General features: G+C 36.7%; 1 protein-coding gene across 1 annotated transcript; it reads right to left on the bottom strand.

Annotated features, from left to right (window-relative positions):
* Window positions 1-9,144: 9,144 nt before the first annotated feature.
* LOC101677689 (olfactory receptor 4F6-like) lies at window positions 9,145-10,083 on the bottom strand. The gene has a single exon (XM_004782102.1). It carries the CDS (start codon window positions 10,081-10,083, stop codon window positions 9,145-9,147), a length of 939 nt encoding a protein of 312 aa, XP_004782159.1.
* Between the last annotated feature and the right edge of the window lie 7,343 nt (window positions 10,084-17,426).

Raw genomic sequence — 17,426 nt, 5'->3', positions numbered from 1 at the left:
CAAATACATAGAGAATTTGATTTAATAATATCTTCTGCTAAGCTTGTATTTCCTGGTATAATCCTGTTCTATGTACATAAAAACTGAGTGTTTAACTGAGTGAAGAGATTTCTGCCCTTTTTACTACAAACATCTGGAATTAGTATATATCATTGATGGGGAAATTCACATGATCTGAGGGAGAAAAAGATCATGCACTTGTTTCTCTGCCTTTATAGAAAACCCTGGTGACTTTGTGAGGCTCTCAGGAGTTCAGAAGCCAAGACTCCATCTAGTTTGGTATCATTCCTGCTGGAGATACAATATTTTTCAGTCACTGAGGGCCTGGGGAGACCCATCTTTAAATAGAAAATATAGAAACATATTAAACAAATAAGACAATCAGAATTATAGATTTGTATAGAAGTGGGAAAGAAATTCAAGAGAATCTTGTTCAGTTACTTCATTCAAATGGCTAGACAGTGCATTCCCAGTGATATATTCACAGAGCCAGAGTCAGAAGTCAGCCTAATATCCAGTCCAGGGGTCTTCCTCAGTAATGTTCTATACCTGCTTAAATAGAGTCATGAAAAATCTAGAATTATTTATATTTGAAAGGATCACTTTAACCTATTTGGAAGTGCCCTATTCAAGCCTGAGTTTTTATTTATTTAAAATAAAATTGGCCTTCTGGGGCACCTGGGTGGCTTGGTTGTTAAGTGTCTGCCTTCAGCTCTGGTCATGATCCTAGTATCCTGGGATGGAGCCCCACATTGGGCTCCCTACTCAGCAAGGAACCTACTTCTCCCTCTTCATCTGCTGCTCCCCTGCTTGTGGTTCCCTCTCTCGCTGTGTCTCTCTCTCTGTTAGATAAATAAACAAAATCTTTAAAAAATAAAATAAAATAAAATAAAATTGGCCTTCCCTTCCTGAAAGACTTTTTTTTTTTTTTCCTTGACATAGGAAATTGCTCTTCTTAACCCTCTTTCCTGTTTCATCACACAGCCTGGTCAATCCTTAAACAGTTCCATCTCAGAACTTATAGCTATCAGCTCCTCTGTACCTGTACCATCCCCTGGCATGGGGCCAGAAGCTTTCTGACTCTGAGAATAGCCTCTCAGTCTAGGCATTGGATGATTCCTTCAAATATGGAGGAAAGTAATACTGAAGGAGAGGGAATCACACCAGAATCCTGGAGGTGGGGGATTGAGACTTCCTTACTTTTGTTTAAAACAGAATTTGATTCTCAAAAAGGCATGAATAGCTGAAGCCAGATGTCTGTTTTACACAATGAAAAGAAAAGTTTAAAATAATTTGGAGAGCACAAAAATCAGATACACCTGAATCTTGAAAAACCTTCACAAATTGAACATATCAAATGGTGTGCATGTGTCTGTCTCTGTGTTTGTGTGTGTAGAATTGATTTGATAAGACAATGCAATGATTGAAATTTGAAAATAAATGAGTGATGACATAGAATAACAGGACAAAAATATTTTCAAAACAAGAAAACTTCTGACACTAATATTTTACAGAGGAACAGATACTGAAGCGGAGTTAAGGGAGAGTGAGAGAGGGACACAACCATGACAAGTGCAGTTTTATAATTAAAAAAACTTTCCTACCTGCCTGTTCAGCCACAGGATTTACATTTTTGGAAGAACAGAAATTCAGAGAACTCAGTCTTATTTTCTGTACATAATCTTCCCTCAAAGACAAAGCTATATAGGATTCTTCAAAATAGGAAATAAGCTAATTAGATGCACAGGAGAATGACCTACTGTTGTCTCAGAGAAGGCCAATGCCAAGCCCATTATTAGTTTCTCCTGGGGGACAAAATCTTTGAGTCGCATTGGTTTCTCCCTGAGAGAAATAATGAAAAAGAAATTGCCTGGTAACGCAACAGAGGGGAAGAGGGAAGATTTGATGCAGTATGTTGGTTTGTGTAAAAATATCCCTATGTATCGGGATGCCTGGGTGGCTTAGTTGGTTGAGTGACTGCCTTTAACTCATGTCATGATCCCGGAGTCCCGGAATCGAGTTCTGCATCAGGCTCCCAGCTCCACAGGAACTCTGTTTCTCCCTCTGTCCTTCTCCCCTCTCATACTGTCTCTCACTCTCTTGCTCTCAAATAAATAAATAAAAACTTTAAAAAAATTCCCTGATCTTTGGGATGAAATGCTTAGATGCACTGAGATGAGGGGCTGGGGGTGTGAAAACATATCCTGAGTGGACAGACATACCACCACTTCTAGGACCAGACTTGAAGATGTAGATGTAAAACCCCCAATATGTAAAGATAATTCTTACAACTGACAGGAGGGTAATAAATAGATCACTTTCCTATTATCAGTTATAGCAAATGTTTACCTTTGTAGGTTTACCTGCAGTCCCAAACTTTGTGGAGTTTAGAAGATGAAAGTCTTCTTGAATGCATTTAACCTTTATTTTTCCTGAGTTGACTAGATAGAACTAAAATTTGTACATTATTGGATTAATTTCTGAAGAGATCAGTGGAAAACAGATACAAACACAAAAGAGGAAAAATACAGGTTATTTTGAGTGTTTGTAAGAAGATCATATTTACCTTTAGGGAGATGCTCATTCTTAAGACCTATGACAAGGTACTGAAACAACTGAAAACAACTGAAACAACTGTTTCTGTAAAGAAGTAAGGCTTTATCTATATTTGATATGTAGATAAAAAGAATCTGATCTGTAGGCTCTCATGGGGTCCAAAAGTGTCAAGTGTCTATCTTTGAGCTGTGTTTGCTTAGAGTTGTATTTTATGTTCTCTTTTTGAGAACCAATGGAAAATCATAATTCTTTAGAATAGCTTCAGAATCATGGTTAGTGTCAAATTAATTTTTGAAAAGCATTGACATTTCAAAATGTGTAAGCAAGGATACAAGCTGGAGAATAATGCAGGCAGAAATATTTAAAAATAAATAGAAATGCATGGTCAGTGACATGAGTTGGTATATATATGATGAAGTAAGATAATTTAATTGCTTGGAAGAAGCACAGCTACTCCAAGATTGGAGGAAAGTTTCTTGTTAGCTCCCTGCCTCACTGGCTATTGCAAGGCAGGGAATACTCCACAGCCCCATAAATCATTCTATCATGTCAATGTACTTCTGTCCTGATGTGCCTGTATTCTAAATGGCCAACTGGATACCAGGCAGAATAGTATATTAAGATGAATGAGGGAGAATCTAGGCAGAAATAAAGCCCTAGGAAATTCTCCAGCCAAGGGCACACTGTGATTTGTGAGTGATCCCCTGGGGCATGGATCCTGGGTTTGCTTGGCAACAAAGAAAGCTGCTGAGCTAACAGAGGATCAGGGTCTGTTAATGCAGAATTGATGAGACCTTAAAGTATTAGAGAGGATTAAGTCCACTGATTTACAGTCTGTCCCAACTAAAACTGGCTCAAGATTTAAACTGGCTGAAGCCAGCAAAAAGAAACTTATCAGTAGATTTCACTGCAGAGAATTGACAAAGAGATACAGAAAATGAATTGAGAAAAGGCAAAGAAAATGGGATTAGGTACTTTAATTCTATGACTAAGCAAATATAAAAGGAAGCTAATAGGGCAGTGGGGAGGGAATTTGGGGCAGGAGGTGGCTCTCTGGGACCTGCTCTCCCCTTCCCCTTTCTATCCCCCTTCCCACACTGCTGGACTGGGGCTAAAGGCAGCCAGAGCAGGAACCTGATTTCAACCCAGGTCACTGAGCTGGAGGGATGGGGAACACCTCTGCACTATCAGCCTCTTCCTCCCAGGAGCTGGAGGAGCTGGAGCACTTCATGTGCAGAAGGTTACATGCTAGAGTACCAGGTGCAGGTGCTGCTTGCTGACAGCACAGAGGCTGATGGTAAGAGCAAGCAGACACAGTCCCACATCTCCCAGGAGAAGATGTGCCAATATAGACCACCAGTGAAAGGCCTAAAGGCCTAATGAACAAGGGTCCATGGACTACAGTGAGCAGCTGGAAAGCAGTTGTTTTCATTCTCTAATGCAAGTCTACTTCCTCCCTACCACACACACACTTGGAGCTGAAGAAGGAGGTAACTGGGAAATGCTGGTGGGCAGAGTTTTTAAAAGTCCCAATAAAAGCCTGTTCTCACCAAGCCAGGACCCAGGAAAAGGGAAACATAGTAAGGTAGAAAAGTTTTAGACAATAACTGTTCTACTTCAGCCAATTAGCACAGAACAAGCTGTGGCCCTACGTTTACCTACATCAGCAAAGACCTAGTGGTCATCTAGACTGATACCCTCACAGGGCTGTAACAGGGCACTCTCTGTGTTCTCTTTACCAGGCTGGTGTCAGAGAAGGCTGGGCAGGAGTCTGGGACTTTCATTTCTGCCTGCTTATAAGAAGGCCCCCAAATACCCCATGTTTATTAGAGAATGTGTGAGAGCCTGGACTTACATCCCCCTCAGCAGTACTGAGGCACTTCCCTTCTCCCTGCTGGGTTGTATCTGAGGAGGTTCTAAAAGAGAGTTGAGACTTCCACTATTGCCACATGGGAGTGAGGCCACCCCCTTTGCAGGGTCAGTGAGGACTGTGTTGGGCCCTGGAACTCCCACTTCCACCTACCTGTAACAAGTGTACCCCTGGACTTCTACCTTCACTGGTAATGGTGAGACTGTGTCCCCTTCCCCCTGCAAGAGCGGTATCACAAAAAGTGAGTTAAAACAGAAGATTTAAACAAGACTCAGAGTCTCATTAAATAACATGCATGTGTCCTAATTGCAATTAAAAGATCATTCTTATAGCAAGAACTGGAAAGATTTCAAACTGGAAAGTTTTAAAGATTTCAAACTAAATGGAGAAACAATTGGTAGATGTAAACACTGAGATGAGAAATTGGACTTCATCAAAATTAAAAACTTTTACTCTGGGAAAAACCTTGTTTGGAAGATAAAGAGACAAATTACAGAGAGGAAGAACATTTTGCCACACATGTATCTGATAAAGGACTAGTATTCAGAATATATAAAGATTTCCAAGAACACAGCATTTAAAACAATCTGATTAGAAAATGGACAAAAGATGTGAAGAGACCTTTTTTCCCTGAAGAGGATGTACAGATGACAAATAAACACATGAAAAGATGTTCAACATCATTAGTTGTAAGTGAAATGAAAAGTAAAACCACAATGAGTGATCTTGTCACACCTATCAGAATAGCTAAATTAAAAAAAAAAAATAGTGACACAGCACATGCTGGTGAAGATACAGTGAAATTGGGTCTGTCTTGCATAGCTGGTAAGAGGGTAAAATGCTACAGCCATTCTGGGAAACAGTTTGGCAGTTTATTAAGAAAAAAAACCCAAAAACCGAAACTGAGTATATGATCCAGCAGTTTTACTCCTGGGTATTTGTTCCAGAGAAATGAAAATGTAAAAGCCTGCACTCTAATGTTTGTAGCTACTTTACTCATTATAACCTCAAACTAGAAACAACCCAGTTGTCCTTCAACAAGTGAAAAGAATCTAAAGGGAATTATGCTGAGAAAAAAGCCAATCCCCAAAAGTTACTCTTTGATTCCATATATGTAATATTTTTGAAATGACAAGATGATAAAAATAGGGAACAGGTTAGCACTTCCCAGGGGTCAGGGAAGGAGGGGCAGGATGAAGTGTATGTGGGTATAAAAGGAAAGCAGAAGGGAACCTTGTGCTGATAGAAATATTCTGCATCTTGGCTGTGGTAACATCAGTATTCTGGTTGTAGTATTGAGCTATACTTTTACAGGTTTTCCCATGAGGAAATGTCAGTGAAGGGTACCAGAACCTCTGTGTTAATTGTTGCAGCTTGATGTAGCTCTCTATCTAAAATGAAAGTAAAGAAGGGTGCCTGGGTGGCTCAGTCAGTTAAGTGGCTGACTCTTGATTTTGGATAAGGTCATTATCTCATGGGTCCTGAGATGGAATCTCTGGCTCCATGTTGGGCTCCATGCTCAGCAGGAAGTGTGCTTGAGGAAGCTCTTCCTCTCCTTCTGCCCCTCTGCTCTCTGCTCACTCTCACTCTCTCTCTAAAATAAATAAATCTTAAAAAAATATATAAAATAAAAGTTAAAAAGAAAGCCCATATATTAATCAACAAATTATTCAACACTGCTCTTTTTAAACTCTTTGTTGATTTTATTCATTTATTTAATGATAAATATTCATCAAAGATTTTCTGTACTATTATACAGATGTGATAGCAGTAAACATGATTGACACAGACTTTCCTCACATGGAGTTTAAAATGTAATGAGGAAGACATACAACAAATAAGAAATTATGAGTATGTCTAGTGTTACAGAAATGATACTAGGGAATGCTGTAATAATATACAATGTAAGGAGCTCTCTTGGACTCAGGTTCTGGAAAGCATTTCTTGATAAAACACAAAATTTAAAGAATGAATAAAGCATAAAAGACAAATGTTTCAGAAAGAATAGTTGGCCAGTGCAAACCTTAAGATAAGAAATAATAATTTTTTCAGGCAAGCAAAAGAAAACCAAATTGCCTCTGGAGTTGTAGGGCAAGAGCATGTTGTCCTCTGAGGCTGGAGGGGTTGATGAGGGCCAGGTCTTGTGTTGCCTGATTAATCTTGAAAAAAAGTTTGTATTTTAATTTAAGAGTAGTGGCAAGTATGTGAGGGGGTCTTAAATAGAAGGATCACATGCTTATATTTATATTTAAATAAAATCTGAGATGTCTGGGTAGCTCATTTGATTAAGTGTTGGACTCTTAATTTCAGCTCAGGTTATGATCTCAGGGTCATGAGATCAAGACCCATGTTGGGCTCCAAGCTGAGCATGGAGCTTGCTTGAGATTTTCTCTCTCTCTCTCTCCCTCTGCTATTCTTCCCTGTGCATATGTGTGTGCACCCATGCTCTGTCTCTCAAAACAACAACAACAACAACAACAAACCACCAACAACAACAAAACAAACTCTCATTCTGAATGTAGATAATGAGAATGAAGGCAAACAAGAATTGAAGTTGGAAGTCACATAGGTGACTTAATATTCTATTTGAAAAATGACATGTGAAGTCTTATACAATATTTGATATTTAGAAGAGAACAGAGGGCATACTTAAGAGCTGTTTAGAAGTTGGAATTAATGGCATTTGCAGATTTAATGAATATTAGGGATTCAGGAAGGGAGGAGTCCATTATTACTCCTAGATTTTACATTGAAGAACTGGGTAAATATTAGCACTACTTATTGTGACTAGGGACCTGAAAGACTAACAGGTTCAAGGATGAGATGAGTTTAGTTTCAGATCTGCTGAATGGGAGATGCCCTTGAATCATCAAGTCAGTAGACAAATTTATGAAGTAGGAACTCAAAAAATACTACATTGGCTTAAGAATAAAAGCCCTTAGATGATATGGTAATTAAAGCCAAGGGAATGTTTGTCCCTAAGGGATAGAATATGGAGTGAGAAAAGGACAAAAATACAATTATTAGGAACTTTGAGTTTGGTGATGGAGCTGATTGAGAGAACCCCAGTGAACCGCTACTGGGAAGGAATTTACCAAAGAGTAGGAGGAAAAGCCCAGTGAGAATCCAGTGAAATATTTGAAAGATAGGAGTGGTTAGCAATGATCAAGTGAAGAAGAACTTCCCATCCAGATGAATACCAAAGTGTTAAAAGAAGTAATTTATTTTTAAGATTTTATTTATTTGACAGAGAGAGCGAGCCTGAGCACATGCATGAGCAGGGGCAGGAGGAGCAGCAGGCAAAGGGAGGAGAAGCAGACTTCCAGCTGAGTGGGAGCCAGATGCAGGGCTAGATCCCAGGACCCTAGGATCATGACCTGAGCTGAAGGCAGATGCTTAACCGACTAAGCCACCCAGGTGCCTGATGTTAAAAGAGGTATTAATGGTTAATTTACATGGAGGTAGCAGAAATGTTACTGGAAAAGTTCCTAGAAACACACTGGACAAAATACATAGACATTAGTTTTGTTAATTGAGCATATTTTATTTAGAGAGCAGTAGAAACAAATAAATGAAAATGTTAAATGTTAGCTTTAATAAAGAATTTATTACAAATGTAGAAACAATTTAAATCGAATATGCCTTACCATTTTTGGCTTGACATTTATCTAAGACTATCAAACTTAGATATATAAACTCTTGGGGAATGTTTTATTTGACCAAGAAACCATATTCAAGAAATCCAGGACCTCTAATTGCACATCCCAGGATGACTATTCTCCTTTGAAATAGCTATTATTTTTATACTTTTTTTAAAAAAATAAACCAGGTGATTCAATATTGGAATGACTAGAAATATAGAATAATACAAAGGTAGACAAAAGTGCAAAAAGCTCTGGTTTGTATTTATCTAAAGTATTGACAGTGTTAAGGAAAATTCTCTTTCTACTTATAATCACTCAAATATAATTTTTTTAAAGATTTTATTTATTTATTTGACAGACAGAGATCACAACTAGGCAGAGAGGCAGGCAGAGAGAGAGAGGGGAAAGCAGGCTCCCTGCCGAGCAGAGAGCCCGATGCGGGGCTCGATCCCAAGACCCTGGGATCATGACCTGAGCCGAAGGCAGAAACTTTAACCCACTGAGCCACTCAGGCACCCCTAATCACTCAAATCTAAACACAAAACTAAAATAGCATCTTAAACTGACAAAGTCAAGTTTGTGTTTGGGGGCTAAATATAAGTAACACATAGTTAATTTTGTTCTTTTCTAAGTTAAACTAAAATTGAATTAGGAATTAAAAAATAGAATTTATTGATTTTGATTGACTCAAAGTCACATTTTATATATTAAGTCCATAAGTTTACAATGAGATATATTTATCATTTGAGGTATTCATTTATAATTGAGAATAAACACAATTATTAGTTCCCAGAAAATGTCATCCAGAAAATGGTATTTCAATGTTAAGTTTATTCCTACAAATCAGCTCAGTTTTCTATTCTCATAACTCTTCATGATGGAAGTAGGTGAAGTCCGTTTATTTTCTGTGGTAAATAAAATAAAGTCAGCTCTGACTCAGTCAATTTCTATAGGTAGACCTTTGTTGAACTATTTCTCCAAATAGTAGTTCTTACATAGTAATGATGGCAGTCATGTGAACTGCAGTATTCTTGGTGATCCTGAAGCATATTGTATGTGGATCTGCTGCATTCATTATGAGATCCCACTAGGACCCACAATCCATTTGCCCAGTCTTCTCATGGCCACTCTCATGTCTTTGTTTCTTAATGTATAGATGGTGGGATTCAAGACAGGGGTGATAGCAAAGTCAACAATGAACAAGTACTTATCCAGCGATGTTGTAGGGAAAGGCCACACGTAGAGAAACATACATGGCATAAAAAACAAAATCACTACAGTGATGTGAGCTGACAGTGTGACAAATGCTTTGGACAAGTCCCCTGAAGAACGTTTCCAGACAGTTACCAAAATGAAGATATAGGATATAATTAAAGAGAAGAAGGTAGCCATGGATATAAACCCACTGTTAGCAATGATTACAAACTCTAGCTTGTAAGTGTCTACACAAGCAAGTTTCATGACCCGAGGAAAATCACAGTAAAAACTATCTACTTCGTTAGGGCCACAGAAGGGCAAGTTAATGACAAAAACAAACTGAGATACGGCATGGATTATCCCCACTATCCAGGCAGCCACTACAAAGGAAACACATGTTTTTGGACTCATGATTGTCAGGTAGTGGAGAGGCTTACAGATTGCAGTGTACCGGTCATATGCCATGGCTATGAGCAGCACCATCTCAACTCCACCCATGACATGAATAAAAAATATCTGTATCATACATTTTGGAAAAGAAATGATGTTACAGTCAGTGAAAAGATCAGAGATCATTTTGGGGACCGTGGTAGAAGACAAACCTAGATCAAGTAGAGAGAGGTTGGCCAATAGGAAGTACATAGGGGTGTGTAAATGAGAGTCAATAGTTACTGTGAATACAATGAAGAGGTTTCCCAGGATAATCCCCATGTAGAACATAGCGAAGAACCAAAAAAGAAAACGATGCATCTCCCATGAATTTGAAAGTCCAATCAATACAAATTCAGATACCACAGAGTCATTTGTTGTACCCATTGGCTCAATCAGTAGAGAAAACAATGGAGTATTCTGAAGGTAGAAAATAAGGAAGAATTGAGAAATATGGGAACTGAACATTGATATGTTGCTTGCCCATCAATGATTTTGTGGGAACTATGTTGCAAATGCCAAATGTGAAGCTGGGAAACATTCAGAGAGGGCTGGTGAAAGGAAGATAAATAATAGGACAAATGAGATAATCAGAAGTTATATTAGAGAGAGAAGGAAACATCACTTGAAACATGGAGGAATTAAGAGCAAAGAGTAACACTTCCTGATAGAGAGCCTCTTTAACTTTCTCATTGTGCTTCTTTAGTCTTTTCTATTTATATTCAAGAAAACACATTTTGTGTCATGAATAGTCAACCATAATTTGAATATTCAAATTTAATCACATCTGTATATGCATATTCTAGCAGAATATATTCTCTGATTATTCTTTACTTCATTTCTGTGAAATCTCAGACATTAATCACTCATAGAATAGTCAGCAATGAGTGAAATACTATTGAATCTGAGAGAAATGCTTACAGAAAATGAAAAGGCTTTGTCCTCTGAAACATAGTTTACAATACTTGTGTTTGCAACAAATCACTGGGAGAATTATGATACACTTTAAGTTAGTGACTCTCCAAACCCCCAAAAAAGAGTGTCAGAAGACTCAGAAAAACAGCTTCTCTGTGCTTTGCTAGGATTGAGAGAGATTTTGTAATCTTGGTTTAATAATGATACACCAGGTTTCCAAGCTGTCCAAAACTCATTGTATCAGTGTCCTGTCACTGTTGCACCATATTCATGAATTTTCCATTTAATCTGTACTCTTAGCCATCTTAACTTGCCTGTAATAGAGGTCCTTTTCAGAACTGATGGACACTAGTTCTATTAACTCATATTTATTCTTACCATTCTCCCTCTAATTCTTTTTTTAAGATTTTATTTATTTATTTGACAAACAGATCACAAGTAGGCAGAGAGGCAGGCAGAGAGAGAGGAGGAAGCAGGCTCCCTACTGAGCAGAGAGCCTGATGTGGGGCTCGATCCCAGGACCCTGGGATCAGGACCCAAGCCAAAGGCAGAGGCTTTAACCCAGTGAGCCACCCAGGTGCCCCATTCCCCCTAATTCTTGACTTAGTCATTGGCTAACATCATCAAATGTTTTATCAAATATGCCAAATTGAGGGAAACGACTTATCCCAACATTCCCTTTATGAGGGGAAAGTATCATTTCCATTTGTGTAGTTTGGTAGGGGCATGAGCAGGCATGGAGTGGACAAGACAGATTTACCATATTTGGTCCTCACAGTGGGAAATGTGGAGTATCACACAAGATGGTGAAGAAAGTGCTGAGGGATACAAGATCCTTGAGATAACAGCCCACCAAAGAGACATCATGAATGTTAATTCCTTCAGAAATAGCTCCTTTTATGGTTGTAATATAATTTCATTATTACAATAGTAAGAATGGTGTTAAAGAGATTGGAATAACTAGTGACAGAATGTGTACAAATGGAAAAGAAAGAGAAAGTGGAAAGGGAGTAAAAGAAGAGAGAGTTTACTGTAGTATTGCTCAATATTGGGAGCATTTTTTTACCTACCTGTTCTGTTCCAAGGTGTGTAGCCACATTTGTAGGAACTCAGTAGTTTTGAATTGTGCTTTGTAGTATAATCATCTCCAAGACAAAAATATATGTTTCTTCCCAGTGAGAATACAGATAATTATTAGTAGTAGATGTTACTGACCCATTGATGTTTCTCAGATCTCTAATAACTAGCCTTTTATTGGTTTCTCCTGGGAATCAGATCTGTGAGGCATATTAATTTCCCCAAGAGTAAAAAAAAAATTAAAAAAAAATCAGAAGAGTTACTTGGTGATGAGTGTTAAAAAAAGAAGGTAGGTGTTAGAATATCTCCTATATATTAGGCAGGATAATATGCTGGATGGATGGAAAATAAGAACCATTTAGAACAGGAAATGTTGAAATGTGATCCTACTTAGATTTACTAGTTGGGACGAGTGAGAAATCTTCAACAATTATTGGAGATGCTGTCACTTACAGAGTGGGAGAGTTGAGCCATATGTTCAATATTTTTTTTTGAACAAGCAAAAGGCTTTATCCAAGGGGGGAGTACTCATAAGCATTCATGATTCTTTCTTATTCAAGATGTTTATCTGTTACTTATTCCAAAATTTATTATGCAACACTAAAAATGTATTGAATGAATGAATAAGTAAATATCCTCATGTAACTATTTTTTCTTTAATCATTTTGGATTCTAACTGGACATAAGTAATACAGGACCATGATGAGCTGTGAACAAAATAAGAAAAGCTTAAAAATGTTATTCTAGATTAGGAGTTGGAAAATTATGACCAATAGGCCAAATTTGGGCAACTGCCCATTCCTCAAATCCTAAGGACTCATCCAAAATACCAGAAAAATGAATAAATTCAGTTTAGTTACAGAATACAAAATATAGAAAAATCAGTATTATTTCTATACACTAACAACATATTTTCTGAAAAGAATGAATAAAATCAATCCCATTTATAATAACATCAAATATGATATAATACTTGGGAACAAGTTTTTCCAAAGTAAACTATTAAGACATTGATGGTGAAAAAAAAAAAGAAAATAAATAAATGGAAAGGTATTCCATATTCATGGATTAGAAGAATTAGTATTGTTTAAATGTTCATACTATCAAAAGGCAACTATAAATTTGATGTAATGTCGATTAAGATTCCAATGGCATTTTTTTTATAGAGGTAGAAAAAGTACTCCTAAGCTTTGTATAGAAACTGGTCAGGATTATATTGTTTAAATTCTACATTTTTACAATTTCCTTAGTTTTTCTCATGCTAATTGATTTCTAGTCCAGATAATTATTGTCAAAACGATATTTGGTATGATTTTTATCTTTTAAAATTTGTTGAGAGTTGTTCTGTGGCCTAACATATGATCTATCCTGGAGAATGTTCATGTGTACTTGAGAATTTGTGTTCTGTTGCTCTGACGAATGTTCTGTATATGTCTGTTGAGGTCTATTTGGTCCAAAGTATTATTCATATCTGGAGTATCCTAACTGATTTTATCGAGTGATTTGTCCATTGTGAAAGTGGGTGTTGAATTCCTCTATAATATTTCCATTGTTGTCTATTTAACTCCTCATTAACTCCTCCTATTAACTTCTCATATCCATTAGTATTTGCTTAGTATATTAGGTGCTATAATGTTCTATGCTATATATATAGCATAGAACACTATATATATATATATATATATATATATATATATAGTGTATATAGTGCCTGTATATATAATAAAAATATATATGTTTATGATTGCTACAGCCTCCTCATGAATAGTCTCCTTTATCAATATATAAAGACCTTTTTGTTGTAGGTTTTGACTTAAGGCTACTTTGTCTTAGTTTAGCTATCTCTGCTCTTTATTGATTTCCATCTGTGTGGAGTATCTTTTTTTGCACCTTTACTTTGTGACTGTGTGTGTCTTTAGAGCTGAAGTTAGTCTCTTGTAGGCAGCATATAGTTAGTTGTTTCTTGCTTTTTTAGTCATTCAACCACTTACATCTTTTGATTGGAGAATTCAATCCATTTACATTTACAGTAATTATTGATAGTTTAGGACTTACTAATGGCAGAAAGGATTCTAAAGGATAATGCCATCTTATTTATTGTTTTCTGGATGTTTTGCAATTCCCTGTACCTTTCTTCCTCTTTTGCTGTCTTTTCTGTGAACTGGTGATTTAACATAATGGTATGCATTATTTCCCTTCTCTTTCCCTTTTTTGTATCTTCTGTAGGTTTTTGCCTTGTGGTTACTATGAGGTTAACAAAACATCTTAGAGATACAACAATTTGTTTTAAGCTGATAACAATAGAACTTCAATCACGTATAAAAACTCTCCTTTTACTCTTGAAGTTTTGTGTTTTTTTTTAAAGTGAGAATAGTACTTTTTGTTACTCATGAGTTCAGGGAAAATATAAATATTTGCATGCTATCTGCCTTGGGCATTTCCTAACTGACTAGAACTCAAAGCTTCACGGTTGTTTAGGATTTAAGGGTAATTTGGTTTAATTTCATGTGTTTATGGATTTAATTTCTTATATATACGTTCTTTGTGGGAATATATATATATATACGTATATATACTTTGCTCATTTATTGTTTCTTAAATCCCACACATGAGTGAAATCATGTGGTATTTGTCTTTCTGTGACTGACTTATTTCACTTAGCATTATCCATCTAGTTCAATCCATATTGCTCTTACAAACTTCACTAATTGGTTATTAGTTTAGGAGAGTTTTTTGTTGATTATTTCAGATTTTTTAATACACTATTGTGTTATCTGCAATCAAAGAGAGTTTTATGTCTTTCCTGTTTTAGTTGTATGCACATGAATAATTTTATGAAATTTTGGAGAATTGACCCTTTTGTCATTATGTAATGCACTTCCCTATCTGTGATAACTTTCCTTAGTTTGATGCCTGCTCTATCTGAAATTAATAGAGCTAATCTCTCTTTCTTTTCATATGTATCATTGTGGTCATTTTTTTCCCTGTCCATTTGCTTTTTTGTTTTGTTTTGTTTTTGTTTTTGTCTTTATTTATTTCTTTTCATTGTTTATGCACCACACCCAGTGCTCCATGCAATATGTGCCCTCCATAATATCCACCACCTGGCTCCCCCAACCTCCCACCCCCCGCCCTTTCAAAACCCTCAGATTGTTTTTCAGATGCCGTAGTCTATCATGGTTCATCTCCCCTTCCAATTTCCCTCAACTCCCTTCTCCTCTCCATCTCCCCATGTCCTCCATGTTACTTGTTATGCTCCACAGATAAGTGAAACCACGTGATAATTGACTCTGTCTGCTTGACATATTTCACTCACTTGAGTGAAATAAGTTGAGTGAAATATGTCCATTTGCTTTAAATCTATGTGTATCTTTGTATTTAAAGGGGCTTCTTATAGACAATATATAGTTGAATCATGTTTTCTGATCTACTCTGACAACCTCTTTTAGTTGGTACATTTAGACTATTGACATTTAAAGTGATTATTTGAGTGGTGGTTTAACATTGACCATGTTCATTACTGTTTTACAACTTTTGCCCTTGTTCTTAGTTCTGATGTTTGTTTTCCACTTTTTCTACTTTGTCATTTTAGTTGAACATTTCATAGGATTCTGTTTTCTCTACTTTTTTGGTATGCAATTTGTAATTTTTTAAAACTTTTTAAAGTTATCTAAGAATTTGCAATGTACATACCCAACTATTCCAAGTCCACTTTCAAATAACTATACTACTTCACGGGTACTGTAGGCTCCTTGTAATTACAGAATAATCCTAATGTCTTCCTTGTATCATTGTTATCATTCAGTTCACTTAATGTGAGCATATATAAGCATGTATTTGTATTTATGTGCACATATGCATGCATAATATATAAACATAGGCATATGTAATTGAGTATGTAATTGCTATTATTGTTTAAACAGTTATCTGTTAGGACAATTAAATATAAGGAAAATAAGTTTTTATCTTACCTTAATTTATTCCTTCTTCTGTGCTCTTCCTTTCTTTGTGTAGATCTGAGTTTCTGACATATATTATTTTCCTTCTCTCTAAGGAACTTCTTTTTATTATTTCTCTCAAGGCAGGTCTACTGATACATTCTCTCAATTTTTATTTGCATTAGAAAGTCTTTATTGCCTCTTTACTTTAAAGGATAATTTTGAGTATAGAGTTCTAGGGTTTTTTTCCTCTCTCAATACATTACTCATTTCACTCTATTCTCTTTGGCTTGCGTGGTATCTGAGGAGAAGTTGGATATGGTTCTACTATTTGATTTTGTAAAAATTAAGGGTTTTTGTTTTTTTTTCTGTGACTTCTATCAGGATTTTTGTTTTCTTTAATCTTCTGTAATAAAAATGATATGCTTTGTGTTATTTCTTTTGACATTTATCCTATTGATGTTCTCTGTATTTTCTGAACCTGGAGTTTCGTGTCTGACATTAATTTTGGGGAAATTCTCAGTCATTATCATTTGAAATATTTTTTTCTGTCCCATTTTCACTTTTCTCTTTTTTTTGGCATTCCAATTATGCATATATCACACATTTAGTTATCCCACTGTCCTTACATAATTTTCTTTCTAAATTTTTTTGTTTCCTTTGTTCTTTAGTTGTCAAAGATCCTATTGATATATCATCTAGTTAAGAGATTCTTAACTCATCCATGTCCCATCTACTAATGAGCCCATCAAAGTCACCGATCATGTCTTTTACCATGGTTTTTTTTTTTTTTTTTTTTTTTTTAAAGATTTTATTTATTTATTTGACAGAGAGAGATCACAAGTAGACAGAGAGGCAGGCAGAGAGAAAGGGAAGCAGGCTCCCCGCTGAGCAGAGAACCCCATGCGGGACTCGATCCCAGGACCCTGAGATCATGACCTGAGCCGAAAGCAGTGGCCTAACCCACTGAGCCACCCAGGCGCCCTTACCATGGTTTTGATCTCTAACATTTCTTTTTTTTTTTTTTTTTTCTGTCTTTGGGTTTCAATCCCTCTGCTTACATAGACCATTTTTTTTTTATTTCTTTTCAGCATAACAGAATTCATTGTTTTTGCCCCATACCCAGTGCTCCATGCAATACGTGCCCTCCTTAATACCTTCCACCTGGCTCCCCCAATCTCCTACCCCCTACCCCTTCGAAACCCTCAGATTGTTTTTCAGAGTCCATAGTCTCTTATGGTTCACTTCCCCTTCCAATTTCCCTCAACTCCCTTCTCCTCTCCATCTCCGTATGTCCTCCATGTTATTTATTATGCTCCACAAATAAGTGAAACCATATAATACTTGACTCTCTCTGCTTGACTTATTTCTCTCAGCATACTCTCTTCCAGTCCCCTCTATGTTGCTACAAAAGTTGGGTATTCATCCTTTCTGATGGAGGCATAATACTCCATAGTATATATGGACCACATCTTCCTTATCCATTCGTCCATTTAAGGGCATCTTGGATCTTTCCACAGTTTGGCGACTGTGGCCATTGCTGCTAAAAACATTGGGGTACAGATGGCCCTTCTTTTCACTACTTCTGTATCTTTGGGGTAAATACCCAGTGGTGCAATGGCAGGGTCATTGGGAAGTTCTAATTTTAATTTCTTGAGGACTCTCCACACTGTTTCCCAAAGTGGCTGCACCAAATTGCATTCCCACCAACGTGTAAGAAGGTTCCCCTTTTTCCACATCTTCTCCAACATATGTTGTTTCCTGTCTTACTAATTTTGGCCATTCTAAATGGTGTAAGGT

This window comes from Mustela putorius, unplaced genomic scaffold (genome assembly GCF_011764305.1).
Source record: "Mustela putorius furo isolate JIRA1106 unplaced genomic scaffold, ASM1176430v1.1 tig00003896_pilon_pilon_pilon, whole genome shotgun sequence".
NCBI classification, from domain to species: Eukaryota; Metazoa; Chordata; class Mammalia; order Carnivora; family Mustelidae; genus Mustela; species Mustela putorius.
Note: the sequence above shows the minus strand (reverse complement) of the source record. Positions and strands in the feature narration are given on the sequence as shown.